This window comes from Vipera berus (assembly GCF_964194415.1).
Source record: "Vipera berus genome assembly, chromosome: 1".
NCBI lineage: Eukaryota > Metazoa > Chordata > Lepidosauria > Squamata > Viperidae > Vipera > Vipera berus.
The window spans coordinates 235337853-235354928 of NC_138202.1; the positions used below are offsets into that span (position 1 = coordinate 235337853).

Genomic DNA, 17076 nt, shown 5'->3' on the forward strand with positions numbered 1-17076 from the left:
GGCAATAGAAGAAGGGGACGACAGAGAATGAGGTGGCTGGATGGAGTCACTGAAGCAGTAGGCGTGAGCTTAAATGGACTCCAGAAGATGGTAGAGGACAGGAAAGCCTGGAGGAACATTGTCCATAGGGTCGCGATGGGTCGGACACGACTTCGCAACTAACAACAACAACAACATTTTAACTTATATTTATTTATTTTAGTTACATTTATATTGTTTTTTTAACTTTGCCCTGTAAACTGCCCTGAGTCCTTTGGGAATAGGGCGGTATATAAAACCAATTAAATAAATAAATAAAACTTCTGAATTGATGACATTACTAAGTAGGGTAATGAAACGTCACACTATGCTACACATATTTGCTATAATGGCAATAAAATGAATTCCGTTTATGAAAACCTTTTGCAAACCCAGAAATATATCTAGATTTTTTATTTTTTTAATTCTATGTATTATATGCCTTTTTTAAATAACCACTTTTCTACTTGGGAAATATTATGCATTACAATTCACACTCCTCCACTAACATCCTATATATTTTTGCACATTATGTTGCAGACATCTGTTTTTTAAAATCCTTGTATTTATACATGTTCACAGTGCCAACAACTCAGGAATAGTCCTCTAAAAACACTAGAGATGAGAGAGACATATACAGACTTTGTTTGTTTCTTTGTTTTAGGTTGCTTGAGTTTCATCCCACTCTTTCATTTTAATATATATGGAACAGGGATGCACAAACTTTTTATAAGTATGCCTTCAAGTCAATCTTGACTCCTGACAACTGTCTGTAGCAGTCCAGGCAGTTTTCCTGGAAAGATTATTTTTCCCTTGCCTTCTCCCTAGGGGTAAGAGTGAGTGACTGGCCCAGCTCATTTTGTACCTAAATGGCTCTTATGCAAAACATAGAGATTTGAAAATGCAATGTTCCAGAGAATTCCATAGTATCCCAACCTCTCTCTAGTCCATTCATAATCTCTTTTAGGCTGTAGCTTTTCAGGGCTGTTCAGCTACATCCAGAATAAATCTTGTAAATTTTAAGTAGTTTGAAGTTTCTCTAAAGGAAGCAAGTCTACTTGGGGGATGGGTCACCCAGAGTACTTCAAGCCATTTATGGTCTGCAGGATTTAGTTTTAGAAACTGGCAAAACATTACTAAAATAGAATAGTCCAGAATGAGAATGTTTCATTCCTATGATTTAAATAGGAGCTACAACAAATATTCCTTCAACAAATGTTGACAACAAACAAACAAATGAAGAAATAATGGTGATTATATTATCTCTATCAATTCCCGTGTTTAAGCCATACAGTGTTTATTGTAAAAGCAACAAGATAATTGTAAATATTAGTTCACAGACCGATAAGGACGATTTCTAAATAGCTACCTAAATAGCTACCTGAATATTTCTCCATTATCTGTGAAATCTACTTCCCCAGCAGTTCATCAGAAAGCCATTAAAAAGAAACTAAGAAACTTATTGGCAGATAAATTGGTTCTAAATTGAAAATAGCTACTTGCTGAGATTTCTGTATCCATATCCCTTTCATCTCACGAAATCTTGTTAAAGAGAATCTTATCTGGAAGAAATACTTTCAGTCCGAAGCAAAAAAGAAAACAACCTTGCACCAAGAACATTAAGCTTTTTCTTTGCGTGTTTAGTTGAATGTATAAGGATTTGAGAATATATTGAAATATGCTATGCACACTGGTCATCCACTTTACTTTCTGTAATATTCACATGCTCAGATAGAAAGGTCTGAAAAACTGTTTGCTTAAAGGTGAATAGAACAGCCTTGCAATCAATTCTTCTTTTATTATGCAAACAGCTGATTTTACATTCAAATAAACATCCAAATGTATTTTCAGTCTTCTGTTCTAAACAAGAGAACATGGACCATGTTCTGTTCACTTTCAAGCTCACAGGTTTCTGGTGAATAGCCGTAAAGACATTCATATCAAGTATTGGCCTGAGTCTGCCTGAATGATTTTCAGCAGATACATTTTAAAATGCGAAGCGCATGTTATATACTTACTTCGACAGGAAGAGAGAAATAGTGAACAGCAGGGCCACAAGTATAAAAAATATTCCCCATACAATCTAAAACACAAGTAAGTTTGAAAAATAGTTTAGCACATTCTCAACAATGCACACTTTGTTCTGCTATTATTTAATAAGATAAATATGGGAAATTTGATAGAGGGGCATTTTCTCTCATAATTAAAAATGCAGCAGCTACAGTATTTCCAAAGCCTCTGCTAATAACATCAGAAACTACTCTGAAATCTGCAACGCATATTTGCTCATGTAAATCAAAACAAGAAAACCAGAAATATTATCTTTATAGAGATCCAAGATTACAACTGGAAAGAAAGTTATATATATATGTTAACCTGAATTCCTCAATTCATTTCCCAAAAAAGAATTCTGTCCAGATGTAGAACAAATTAATTTGTTCAGCTGATCATTTACGGAAAGATCTGCTAAAATGACAGTGTACGTTTAAATCTTTCTAAAAAGTAGAGAAAACAATTAAAGCACATTTATGTATTTTTATTGATTCACTACCATGTGTAAACCATCTAGACCACGAAGACTTAGACAACAGATAAAGCACATAAATACATGTGAGGTGCCACTTCCACCAATGAGAAAAATTATTTTAGAGATAATTTCTGCCTAGCAAACTTTCATTTTTTTTAAAAAAAGTAAGTCTTCTTTAAATAATGAAAGCAGTAAAACCAGAGCTCAGTGCAATGCTGAAGTCTTAATGTATCTGTATATTCTGCAAGAGAGAATTATCTAAATTTAAATTATTTGGAATAGTGTATTATTCTGTAATATGATCCTACTTGTGTTTTAATATTTTTGATTTAAGATTCGATGTTATGATTCTCATTGTTCACAACAATATAAAGCCTATTTAAATACTGTACTTTGTTTACATTATAGCTGCTGCAACTATAAGATTACTGCTCGTTACCTACTGGTACATGACTACGCCATTATTTACAAATACTTGATTCAACATCTTGACTCTGATCTTTATACTAAATAAATGTAAGAGGCCTTAACAAGTGCAGAGTGCTCAGCAAGTTTCCACAAGTCTTTGGGAAGATGTACATTTGATCTGTGCATTGCAAAGCAATCTTCCTAAGCTACATTTAACTTTCACTACAAAGAAATCATATCTTTATATCGTTCACTACAAACCAATTATTTTTATGACAAAACAAGACTTTTTTGGTGGAAATTTAGTCCCAATATGAGAGTTGAACTTTGCTATCAAACATGCCTATTACAAAGTAATGGTGTATTTTCAGCATCATTTGGGTGCAATTCTTTTTATGGAAAAGTGAAATCCCTAGTGTCTTAGCTTTCTGTTTCTACATTCTGTTGGTATCTTTCCTTTTTCCACATTCATACCCTGATGGTTTTCTAACACTAAATTGAATTTGTTGCTTATTCGTTCATCCTGCAAATCTGTTCACACATTTCTTCTCTTGTCTACCCATTTTATGCTGATCCATTATTTGTCCAATTGTAACAGTAACTTAAACCATAAATCTCTCTCCAATTTCAAAGTTAGTCTGTGCGCTTGCTAAATAGAATCTGACCCCATGGCACTACTATACAACTGTATGAGACTCTACTCCCAGCATATTTAATGGGAGCCATAGTTCTAAGTAAATCAACAAACAAGAGAAGAATCAATCTGATGCATGCTCTCATTTAATACACTGTGTTAGAATTCCCCCATTCTCCACATCTCAATTTTAGCTACAGTTCTGAATCAAGATATATTTTAACAATAAAGACATGGAACTATAGCAAAAGGTTACCTATCTATATTGTATGTGTACTGATCGGGGTGTGTGTGTGTGTGTGTGTGTGTGTGTGTTGCAATTTTGCAAATTTTACAGTTGCCCAAATTTGCGTTAGCAGAGGCTATCTCTAGATCCGTCTTCTAAAGTATTGTATCAGGGGCTATGCACAGCATCTCAATGAATGATTGCTTGAAGCAATAAGGCTCCCGCCCTGCTTCTAAGCAGCAATTCAGAGGCAGAGCATTCCAGCCTGGCAAGCCCATAGATGCCCAGCCAGCATCCAATCTCTTTTACAGTTGTTTATGTAAACATTTATGTTTACAGAACTGGCAGTGTTCACATTTATGAAACAAGATAGCTGAGATTAAACCTAAGGGACTGTACTCCCCAGCAGCATTTTCAAACCATTATTACTTTCTTAGCATAGCCATTTATTTTTCCACTCTATTTTTTTTAAACAAATTGATTAATTTTATGCAGTGGAAAAAGATACTGCTTGCTGACACATCACACTCAAAGTATGTTTGGGTATGAGGTCTAAGCAATAGAGTTTTATTTAAAAAAAACAACTCAAAAACAATCGTCTCATGTTGTGGAGTCAGTAAAGACATTCTGATCTTCTTAGTGGAGTCTGTCTCTAATAATATGAGCATTTTATGAGATATTGGTAAGATGAGAGTCTTCCTATAATACAAAATGAGGGTATTTACTTTCAGGGGCCTCATGGCACCACAGAACTTTGTCCAGCAGCTTTTCTCAATGTATTCCAGACGCCGTCCTCTTTTGCGAAGGGTTCTTAGTTTGTCTTCAAATTGTTGCAGCATTTGCCTGTCTCGAATTGGTAAAGGCCGGCCATCTCTGCACTAGTAAGGAGAATTGTAAGAAAAAGTGCATCATTTGTATATTAGTATTAGTATTACAATCTTTTTGTTTAATCCCAATTATTACTTGTGGAAAATGAGTTCTAATTTCATTTCATTTTTTAAAAATCTTTTTAAAAACTAAGAACTCATTTCTAAAGGGATTGGCTTTCCAATTCAACAGTACTTATAAATGAAACATTACACCAAAATCTGAGAATTTCATTTCTTTTAATACTAACTTCATTTAAACAAACAAAAACTCATGGAATGAATAGAATATAAATTAATAATACAAAGAACTATATATATATTAGAGCAATAACTTTTAGCTACTAAAATGTGAATGAATGCAAATGAAATTCTGCATTAATACATATTGTATTTTGAAATAATGAGATAAAATCTTATTTTAACATACATTGCATTTTTCAGGTGTCCAAATTCCAAACTAATAAGGAGTGAAAGTTAGTGGTTTTAGAAAAAGTGCAGAACTAAAGTCCAAAAAGTAATTTTTAAAACAGCACCAAACCTTTGATTTAATTCTTTGAATATTTTGCTCAACATCTTCAATATCTTCAGTGTTCTCCAAGCGTTCATAACTAGCATTTCTTGTACCTTTTATAAGATTTAGAGGCAAAGCAGACATCCCATAAGCCTAGAGAAAAATGAAACAGAGCATTAACTGAACCAACATTTCTAAGTGATTGTCTTCATTAGTGCAAAATCAGTATTTTAATTCTAGCATCAAAATGTTCAGTCATATTCTTTTATGACAATTTTACCAGATATTCACAAAACGTAGACAGTTTCTGAACCAATCTCTCCTTACCAGAAAGAAGAGTAAAATACAGGACACAGAATTCACCCAAAATACTGGCAAAAAATTGGAGATAGATAGATGGATGGATGGATGGATGGATATAGATAGATAGATAGATAGATAGATAGATAGATAGATAGATAGATAGATAGATAGATAGATAGATAGATAGATAGATAGATAGATGCCACATGTGGAATACTGCATCCAGAAGGACTGGGGTGATGTGATAGCAGTGTCCCAGTATTTCAGAGGTTGCCACAAAAAGAGCTATTCTCCAAAGCACCTGAAGGCAGGACAAGAAACAATGGATAGAAACTAATCAAAGAGAGAAGCAACCTAGAACTAAGGAGAAATTTCCACACAGTTAGAACAATTAAGCAGTGGAACAATTTGCCTGCAGACGTTGTGAATGCTCCAACACTGGAAGTTTTTAAGAGATTGGACAACCATTTGTCTGAAATGGTATAGGGTTTCCTGCCTGAGCAGAGGATTGGACTAGAACACGGGTCAGCAACCTGCAGCCGTCTACTGCGGCTCCCAGTCCTCTGCCATGTGCAGTCCAAAACATAAAAAAAGAGGGACTAAAAAAGTTCAATCAATCAATTCAAACTTCTCATGGAAAAAAAACTTGAAAAGCTTGAATTGATTGAAGTTTTTTGGTTTGTGGTCAGCCCACAAGCTTTCTCTTACCAGTTTTGCTGGATGAGGAAAGACGCAATCCCGCTTCCCGATCTGTACCCTCCCTAATACCCATTGGGCACCACTCTGTCCGTTAGAAGGAAAGAAGCCAAAAGCCACCCCTTTCACGTTCCTCCTTCCAAGCAGGGAACCTTTTGGGGGAGGAAAGGGTGAAGCAAACACACCCCTCCCCCAACCATTCCTTGCAGAAGAAACTAAGACTGATCAGCCGCATTTATTAGGAAGCGGCCCCTCTATTCTGGAGAGCCAGCAGGGCCCCTGCTTCGCTTTTCCTACATCAGCAGGGCTGGCACTCCCTTAGCCTGGAAAAAGAAGAGTAAAAAGCTGAAAAAGATGGTTCTTGCTAGTGGCAGGGAGCTGTGAAGGTTGGTGACTCGGGAGAAACGGCCGGAGGGAAGGTGGTGTCGGAAGAAAGGGATAAAAGGAAAGCTTTTATCTCACTCTCTCATTCACTCACACGTTCCTCGCAAAAGCTTCTCTGGCTCTCATTTTCTCACATTTTGCTCTAAAAAGCCTCTCACACTCTCACTCACACTTTGCTTGAAAACGCTTCTCTCTCACTCTCATTCACTCACCAACTCGAAAGGCCAGCCGTGGCGCATCCCTTGACTTCCATGGGGACGCTTGGCAATAAAAGGGCCGATTAAAATTGCTTCTGCTAGTGCTGCTACTGCTAACTTTTTCACTTGCTGCTTGGTTCCGATGAAACCGGAGAATCCCCGGATGCCACTGCTGAGGTTGGAGGAGGCTGCCCGGGTTTGGCCGTAGCGGTGGAGGCGGCGGCGAGAGAGACACTGGAGGTCTGCCTCATCTCTGTCAGCCTCCACCTCCCCCGCAGAAACAAATCCCCGTGCCGGCCCCCATGGCAGCGGGCGCACTAGGCCACCCCAACAGCAGCCACCGCCAGCGGAGCGATTGACTTGTCCTTGGGGCTCGCTGCTGCCATGGGGGCCGGCACGGGGATTTGTTTCTGCGGGGGAGGCAGAGGCTGATGGAGATGGGGCAGACCTCCAGCGTCTCTCTCGCCACCGCCTCCACCACTACTGTCGTTGGCTTCTGCTATGTCCAAACCCGGGCAGCCTCCTCCACCTGCGGCAGTGGCATCCGGGGATTCTCCGGTTCCAAGCAGCAAGTGAAAAAATTAGCAGTAGCAGCACTACCGGGAGCGGTTTCAATCGGCCCATTCATTGCCAAGCGTCCCCATGGAAGTCAATGGAGGCGCCGCAGCTGGCTTTTGAGTTGGTGAGTGAATGAGAGCGAGAGAGAAGCATTTTCAAGCAAAGTGTGAGTGAATGAGTGTGTGAAAGAGGCTTTTTAGAGCAAAATGTGAGTGAATGAGAGAACGGGAGAGAAGCTTTTGCAAACAAAACGTGAGTAAATGAGAGCAAGAGAGAAGCTTTTCTAAGCAAAGGCGAGTGAATGAAAGCGGAGGGGGCAGGGCAGCTGCATGTCTCGCCTTACACTCCACTCTTCTGTCAAGCCTCTTGTTTTGTGCATGCGCACCCATTTTTTGTGGCTCCATTTTTCCTTTTGTGAGGGAACCGGTTCCGAGTGGCTCTTTCACTGTTTCAGGTTGCCGACCCCTGGACTAGAAGACCTCCCAAGGTCCTTTCCAACTCTGTTATTCTATTCTATTCTAATTCTATTCTATTCTATTCAAACCTAAGAAGAAGAGAGAAAAGTTTTATTGGTCCACAATGAGACAGTTATTTGGAATTTCTATGCACTGATTAAGATTGCATGCTTGTTTTTTTAAAGACTGTTGAAGGAAGGAATACAGCAACAAAGTTCCTATAAACACAGGAGAACACAATCGTAACTAATCTATAACTAAGATTCAAGGAATAAAAGTAAAAAAAATATAATACTAGATTTTTATTGCACGTTACCAAATCTGGAAAAAAGTAATAAAAGTTAAAAAAAATAAACCCAGGAGCTTCATCTTTATTGATTATATGTCATCCAATCATCTTCGATTCCTAACAATCACATGTATCGTTTTTCTCCAAGATGAACCATCTCTAACCTCTTTCAGGTCTCCCAACGGTGCACTCATCACCACTACAATTGAGTCCGTTCATTTTGCTGCTGGTTGTCTTCTTTTTCTCTTTCCTTCCGTCTTTTCCAACATTCGAGACTTCTCCAGACAGCTGGGTCTTTACATACTGTGCCAGATTGTTTGAGCCTAGTCATTTATGCCTTGAATAAAATTTCTGGATTTAATGATCCCTTGCACTGTTTTCTTGACTGTCCATGGTATTCTCAGAAGTCTTCTCTAACACCAAAGTTCAAAAGCATCACTACCTCTTCCTATCTTGCTTCTTTAAAGCCCGAACTTTTGCTTCCATAGAGTGTCACAGGGAATATCATGGCTTGCACATTTCTCACTTTTGTAGGGACAGATACATCAGGGCTGAGTAGCTTTTCAAAGGTCTTCATGCATGCCCTACCGAGTAATGTCACTGACTTGTGCTTAGATTGTAAGACGCCCTGAGTCTTCGGAGAAGGGCGGGATATAAATGGGATTTTTTTTAAAAAAATGTCATCAGTCCATCAAAAGGAAAAATATTTTAACCTATCAAAAGCAGCACTGTGGGAGATAGAGTAGGAATGCAGGCCAAAAATAGGCAAGGAATTGGTAAGAGAACACCTATCCACTTTGGGCAAGTTCAGTTCTCTGGGACCAGATGGTTTACATTCCAGGGTACTGAAGAAGATGGCAGATATGCTGTCGGAACCACTGAATGAAATCTTTCAGAGCTCTTGGAGCACGGACGAACTGACGTGGTTCCAATCTTCAAAAAAAAAAAAAAAAGGAAAAAAAGCGGATCGAGGAAACCAGAGACAAATCAGCTTGACATCAATACCTGGGAATATCCTGAAAAAACCAATCAAGCAGTGGATTTGTGAGCACCGAGAAAGGCTTTTCTAAAATTGATGAAGCACATACTGACTGCTTTTGAGTTTCCTTTTTTTAATTATCCAGCATGCATTGGGAATAATGTCTCATGTTCCTCAGCCTTTTCTAAACCCAACTTGAACATCTGACATCCCTTTCCCATATAGAGCTCTAAAGTGTGCTGGATAATCCTAAACCTAATTTTGCTAGCATGTGAAATTAAGGATACTGTACAATGGTTTGCACACTTTATTAAATCTCCTTTGGTACTGCTCTGTAGATTGACTTATTCTGGCTACTATGTCAGTCTTCAGATTTGCTGACATAGCTTAGAGCCTTGAGTGATTCTGTTGCTTAACATATTTCAATGGGCATTCCATCAGTTCCTGTAGTCTTCAACTCGGTAATAATTGGAGTGCTGATCTAACTTCATCTTCTAGTACTGATTCTTGTAAGTAAAGAATATCTTCTAAAGTATCTTAGATCTCTCTCTCTCTCTCTCTCTCTCTCTCTCTCTCTCTCTCTCTCTCTCACACACACACACACACACACACACACACACACACACGTTATTGAAAGTATCTCTTGTAGTCCAAAAATATTGCCCCTCAAAATAAAAAGATTAAAAAGAGCAATCACAGCACACAACAGCAATATTCATAAAAAGCCTCAGAAAATAATGTAATTTTGATTTGGCAGTTAAGCTCAGTAATCAGAGTGTCAGGCAATCCTCTTTAGAGAGTTTGTTCCACAGCCAAAGCACTATCACACAGAAGATGCAATATCGTATTAACAGAGTGAATGCTTTTGGAGGCAAAAATACCAAAAGAAGATAACTCTTTAATGAAATTAACAAACACTGAAGAAAGAGAACTATTAGCAATTCTGTAAAACCAGTCTATGCACCAATAAAATGTAATAAAAATAGATACGGAAGATAACATTTCTAAAATAAAAACATATGAAGTGATTATTTAGAGATAAAGATAGAAACTACAGAAGTGACTGCGATTAAGTGACAGTTCCTGAAATAAACCAAGCCTAGAACAAATAAACAAACCTTGAATGTATATTAACAGGAAAAAACCCTCAAAATAAGCACAATCCAATTTAAAAATGTTTTGGAATTCACAATACTATAACCAGTGGTTCTCAATCTGTTGTCTGTGGATCTGTGGGGGGCCACGATGTTATCACAGGGGGTCCACGAAGCCTTGAAGAAATGTTATGATTTCAATCTTAAGTCTTGGGAATCCTTGGCCATGATCCATGGCCACAAATGATATTTAGAAGAGTCCGTGGTGAAGAAAAGTTGAGAACAAATGCTGTAACCATTTACTCAAGGCTTTGCAGAAACTTCCAATTTATTTACTTGAAATAAGAGTGAGCTAATTTAAAAGCACCTCTGGAATACACAGTCAGCATGTTTGCTTGCAAGATATTCTATCCTATTCCCACCATACTGTTTTCTGGATTCCAACTCAGAGTCCATTTCTGCAGCCAATTGTAACAGCCCCTTCAGATCCCTGTTCAGAGGAGGAAGAACTGGAACTGTCCAATGGGGATGGCACATCTCCCTTGGAATGTTTACAGAGGCCGGGGGCTGAGGGCAATGCTTTCCCAGGCCCCTCGGGCATTGGGGGAGGTGATCAACCAGACTGAGAGCACTTCAGACAGGCAATGGTGCTATTTGGCAGCAGATCTCCTCTGATGAGGAACAGCTGCCTCCCCCACTAGATCCAACAGCATGGAGAGTAGAGCGGAGGCAAGCTCAAAGGAGGTCTGCAAGGCTGCTTGGGAAAAGGTCAGCCCCCGCCCCTCTTCCCAAGCAATACCTGGAGTGGGTTGATTTAAGCAGAAGCTGGGGGAGATTGTCTTTGTCGGGAACAATTGCTTGCTTTGGTATACAGTCCCCTGGCTTTGGAAAAAACTCAGCCTCTATTCTTATTTCTGCCTGTGCCTTGCCTTGTGTAGGTACAAATAAGAAGACTAAAAAGGACTCCTAAGAGACAACACTTTACTTGAAATAAGCTTGCTACCTATAAATGCCCATTAGCGGGTAATAAATGGAATAGATAGTTTTTGTGAACAGCAATAGCACTTAGACTTATATACTGTTTCACAGTGCTTTACAGCACTCTCTAAGTGGTTTACAGTGTCAGCATATTGCCCCCCCCCAAAAGCTGCGTCCTCATTTTACCGACTTCGGAAGGATGGAAGGCTGTGTCAACCTTGAGCCAGTCAGAATCGAACTCCTGGAGTGAGCAGTGAATTAAGCTGCAGTACTGCATTCTAACCACTGTACCACCACAGCTCTTCATAAAATAAAACTCATTATGTTTAATTTGGAGAAATTGTGTCAGTTTTTGGTAAATGCACTGACAGGTTTTATTCCAAGTTATGCATCTCAAATATTTTTAGTACTTAATAGAAAGAGAATTAAGTTTCTACATGGATAAACAGTTATATTATCAATAAAGATAACCCATAAAACTGAAATCTTAGTAATTTTCAAGTCCTAAAATAGAATGATAGCAACTTTCATAAAGAATAATGGGAAAAATGTATTGTTTAAATAATCTGTAAATTGCCCAAAGTTGTTGGGAGTTGGGCAATGTATAAATTTAAATAATAATAACAATAATAAGGCTTTGTTTCTACGGTATTCAGTATTATTGCCAATCAGACTTTAGAAGCTAGTGAAAGTTTGAAGTGGAGATCTTACGGAATACTCCTGCAGATGCAATTAGCTCTCACCTAATTTAGGAAATCCCTCAAACTATTTTATTTTGGAGGCCTTTGGCATAGAGTGATTACAAGCATCTCTCTTTTTTGCTTTTCTTATATGATCATTCTTATTCTACAAATAGTCTTTGACCACAACTGAGCCAGGAATTTTGGACATAAGTCATTGCGGTTGTTAAGCAGATCACTATGTCACCAGACTTAATTCTTTTTCTGAGTCACTAATACTATTAAGTGAATCAGATGCTCAATAAACGAATCTAACATATCCAGTGTGTGGTGTTTTGTTTTGTTTTGCCAGAAAATGACAAACGACAAAAGGGTAGCAAATCATAGTCACGTTACTGTGAGACACTGAAAAATGCGAGCCAGTTGCCAAGCACCTAAAATGCAATCACCTGACCATAGGATGGAGGTGCAGCAGATGAAACTTTGAAGATGGATCATAAGTAGCTTTTTTTAAGCCCATCAAAAAGTGGTCAAGAGACAGATCATCGAGGACTATCTGTACCTTTCTTTTTTTAAAAAAAATATATTTTATTAATTTTTTAACATAACCACCTTAATATTTGGTAAAGAGCGTGTTGTCTGGGTTTATATTTAATAACAATTAATTTGTATAATTCCATAATCCACATAGTAGCTTTTCTTGATTTTCTCTTCTTCTAATATTATTCTCTTTTATCAACCTTAAATTAGTACATTTCTTAGTATTTTGATAGATAACAATATAAACATTTTTCTAGTATTTCTGCAAGTAACAACCACATCAATATAGTTTCTTTTCTAATTGATCATCTTAATTACCTTGTCACAGATCCTGTTTTCAAAGTTCTTATTTAGATTTGTTTACCCCACAGTTCAAAACATTCTTACCAGTTAAGATTTTCTCAGAGTTAATTACACTTAAGTATTCAAATCTTTTTTCTCATATAAGCCATCCCAACAATTTTACATTTCTCATATCTTAAAACAAAAACATAAAAAAGGGAAGAAAAAAGAGAAGGAAATAGTATACTACTTGAGAAACATGTCTCTCTTAAGCTAGAATACATTTATATCCAAAAATTTTCTAGTTTTTAACCAGATTCAAACAAACGTTTAATCTTTAAATATTCCATCTAATAAATCCAATCATCTAATCTTTTAAATCTATTCAAAACATGCTTATCAATTGGAATTTTCTCAAAATCAATTACACTTAAGTATCTAAAACATTTCCCTCATATAAACCATCCCAACATTTTTATATTTCTCATATCATAAAAAAAAACTATGTTACTTGAGGGGCCCGTCCTTCTTAAACTAAAATTCATTCATATCCAGATTTTTTTTCTATTTCTTTAACCATATTCAAACAGGTATTTAATGTTTAGATATTCCATCTGATAAATCCCATCATCTAATTTCTTAATTCTAACTTTATTAGCCTTTTTTTTTTTGGCCAAACATCTTTCCTAATCAGTATGCTCCGCTGGACCAGAAGGTCTTCCCACAGTCTTGTAGATGTTGTTGTAGGTACAAGAGACAAGTCAAGTAAGATGTTTTTATAGGAATATTTTGCCCCTTCGTATTCATTGAAAATCTTTTTCTTTCTATTTGTACCTTTCTGTGGCTGATCTTTTAACAATATCCATGCATCCATGCTGTTAATTTGTACATGTATGCTGTCAATTCTTTGAGGCAAGCAAGATCAAGAAAGAGAGACAGCAGGGATTCTCAGGCTGCTGTTTATTATAGCAAGATAGAATCTTGAAAGCCTCTCAGACGTTCTGTCTGCCTCGTCTTTGTACCAAACAAAATCAAGATGGGGTTATTTTGAAATTTATTTCCTAGGCTTTCATCTTCTCAGGAGTGAATAATCTTTTCTGAAAGTCACTCTTAACACTCACTCATCACTTTCCCATTCTCAAGGCCAGAGCTATTCCAGCTATCTAGCTAAATAAATATAAGATCTTTTCATTCTATTCTTCTCCTGCAGATTACATATATTTCCTGATTCTAAAAAATAGCAACCTACCAAATAAATCCCAAAGGAAAATAACTAGGACTCCAGGTGCCCAGGAAACTAAAACTATGCTACCCATTTACAGTGTGGGACACCCTACAATAGGAACGGCTAGGGGCACAATCTTTTTTATTTCCTACTATAGAAAGTCCTCCTTTAGCGACTGCCTTGTTTAGCAACCGTTTGCTGTTACAACTGTGATGAAAAAATAACTTTATGACCAATCCTTACATTTATTACAGACTTGTAAAGCAAAGGACAATTCAATTAAGCTCATAAGCACAGCTGGGGTTTCACTTAGCAACCACTTCACTTAATAACCAAGTTGCTAGTCCCAATTGTGGGTCACTAAATCAGGACTTACGGCAAGAGCTTTTAAACTATGAAAATATTTTAGCCAACATGCCGAAAAGTTCAATGCTAAGAATACCGAGATATACATGAGCAGTAATCCAATTCCATATCCTCCACTTTAACACAGTGACTTAGAAATGGCATCAAATATTTGCTGATTGTACTGTGGAGTCAGGATAATATATCACAATTACACTATTCACTTTAATATCCTTCTCTCCCTGGTTACTAAATTTTGAAGACATGCAAAAATAGTATATAATCATTTTAAAACAGCTATTAACTAAATTTATGAAATACTTTTTAGAGAAATCCATACAGGCAGTCCTAATCCTATGACCACATATGGAACCAAATTCTGTGATAAGTCAGTGTGGTTGTCAGTCCTCACATAACCAGATCTGATTTTATGACCATTTTTGCATTGGTCATAAGGACAAATCCACCTTAACCAATGGCATTTTTTTGCCATTTTTTTTGCTGGAAACTAGCAAAAGCCATCACAAATTGTGATAATGTAACTGAGGGACACTATAGCTGGTTGTAAATACAAGCCAGTTGCCAAGTACCCAACTGCAATCATGTGACCGTGGGAATGGCAATAGTTTTAAGTTTGAATTCAGGTCATAACTGAATTTTTTAGAAGCTGTTGTTAATTTGAACTATTATTATTTGTAAGTCAAGGACACCTTACTATCTAAAACTTTAAAAGCAACTGTTTGAGATTTAAACATTGCAAACTACTTTCACATTAAAATTTGGTTCATCAATGCATCATTCGTGTCGATTCCCTGTTCCTAATTTATATTGTCCTTTGCACAATGAGCATAATCTTCCTGATGGCATAACTGCTTTTCTCACACCACTGGAGCCTTCCTGACACCCTTAAAATCTTCTGTGCAGATTAAGGGCTTATTAAAGGATTAAACAAATCTGACCTCCTGATAGTAGATAAGAAAACTTTGTTGCACAGCTTCTGCTTATATAGCAAAAGCTGACATTGTTATTTCTGTTCTGTGTAGAGTTTTATAAGGAAAAAGAAATATTTAGCTTTGTTAAACAAATATTGGAGCCATGAGACAGAGTTTGGTTTAGTGGTTAAACTGGGTGACCATGAGTTCTAGTCCTGTCTTAGTCATGAAAACTGGCTGGGTGACTTTGGGCCAGGGTCACTCTCTCTCAGCACAACACACCTCACTGGATTGTTGTTGTGGGGAAAACAGAAGGATGGAACATTAGGTATGTTCACTGCCTTGTGTTAGTTATAAGAATAATAAAGGTGAAATAAAAATAGATAAATAGAAGTTAAGAATCAGTGTGGAATCCATGGCTCTTCAATGTTGTCTTTGATTCCTAAAGTACACACTGTAAAGTGTGTTATGCAAACAATAGTCCAAGAACATCCAAAGGGCTAAAAATTCATCATTCGTATTCTAGATCTTTTTTTAAAGAATAAATTACATCATCCCATTAAACCTCACTTTATTTGTTAATCTGAAACTGAGAACTTGCAAAGTAAGTTTAGCGAAGCATTTTAGCTTTGCAGCTTAAATCACATTTTACATCTTAACCTCAACAACACTGGATTTGACCCTGAATTAACAAGGGGCAGAGTTCAAAATGCTGAAAAATGAGACCAGCCTTAAATGGAGATAAGACCAAAATTAAGTTGCTCACCGTATAGATAATAGCTGCCACCATTCCAATAAGGGTCAAAGAACTTATGGAGAAGGAGAGGGCAGCTAAACCATCTGCAGAGAAAAAAATAAAGTTGTTTCCCTAAAATGTATACAAGCAAAGAAAATGAACTGGATCCAACCCAATATCACAGGGAACAATAAAGTATCAAAAATTGGTAGTGTAAACATTGTTAAAGGCAGAAAAGAGTGTCAGATCTCATTGGTTATTTCCCACCTACCCAACCCCCACCCCCCACATTGTGTTAAAAATTGATGCTGGCATTGATTTAAACACTTAATTCAAGCAATGGGGGACTGGTGACCATTCAGACCTTGCCAGATTGCAATGCCCATCACCCTTGATCTGCAGCTATGCTAGATAGCGCTGATGAGGGTTAGAATATTACAAAACTGGGAAGGTCACTAGTCCTCTCTTACTTTGTTACTTAAGAAGTAATGATGTCAACACCATACACTTACAATACTTTTGGCTTAAGATCCTATGAGTGTTGACCTGCATTCAACAGTTCTGTTAATTCTGCAGTGTTTGTACTTCCTCCAATAAGATTTCTAAGTTTTATCATTCAAATATATCTATTGTTTCTTTACTGGGAGCATGCTGCCTTGAAGGGCTATAACCTCAAAGAAAAAAATGGGGTACTTTAAATAAACCATATAATCTGAGGGTATCAAGGATATCAATTAATCCATCCCCATGATCACTGCATGATGTCCCTAAATATCCCAGTAACTGTCCAGCTTCTCCTTAATAATTCTAGCAGGGCAGAACCACCACTCCATGAGGTATTTTACCACAGATCAGCTGCACTCTCTGTTAGAATATTATACATTCAGCAATGAAATAAAACTGGGTCTAAATATTGGCACCATTAAATTAGCTCAAACAAAACTTTAGAGCTCTCCAGCTGTTATTTATATTAGTTCCTCAAAAGACTCAGAATCAACTACCATAAACACAATTTCTCTGCATATAGTAAATAGTAAACGGTATCGAGGTCTTCAATACTGAAACTAAACCTAACATAATAGTTCTATACTACAGAGGTCCCCAACATTTTTGGGCACCAGGGACCAGTTCCGTAGAGAGGTTTTTCCATGGACCGGAGGGTGTGAGGTTTTGTGTGCTGCCTGCATCTCATGGAGGGGGTTTCTTGTTT

General features: G+C 37.3%; 1 protein-coding gene across 1 annotated transcript in view; it reads right to left on the reverse strand.

The window, feature by feature from the left end:
• LMBRD1 (LMBR1 domain containing 1) overlaps positions 1-17076 on the reverse strand; it is a 70998-nt gene that overhangs the window by 24809 nt on the left and 29113 nt on the right. Inside the window, exons 7-10 of the mRNA XM_081345199.1 lie at positions 15897-15970; positions 5221-5346; positions 4539-4691; positions 2037-2101 (exon numbers count right to left, since the gene is read on the reverse strand). Of these exons, the coding sequence (XP_081201325.1) occupies positions 2037-2101; positions 4539-4691; positions 5221-5346; positions 15897-15970 (418 nt within the window). The remainder of the gene's footprint in view (positions 1-2036; positions 2102-4538; positions 4692-5220; positions 5347-15896; positions 15971-17076) is intronic.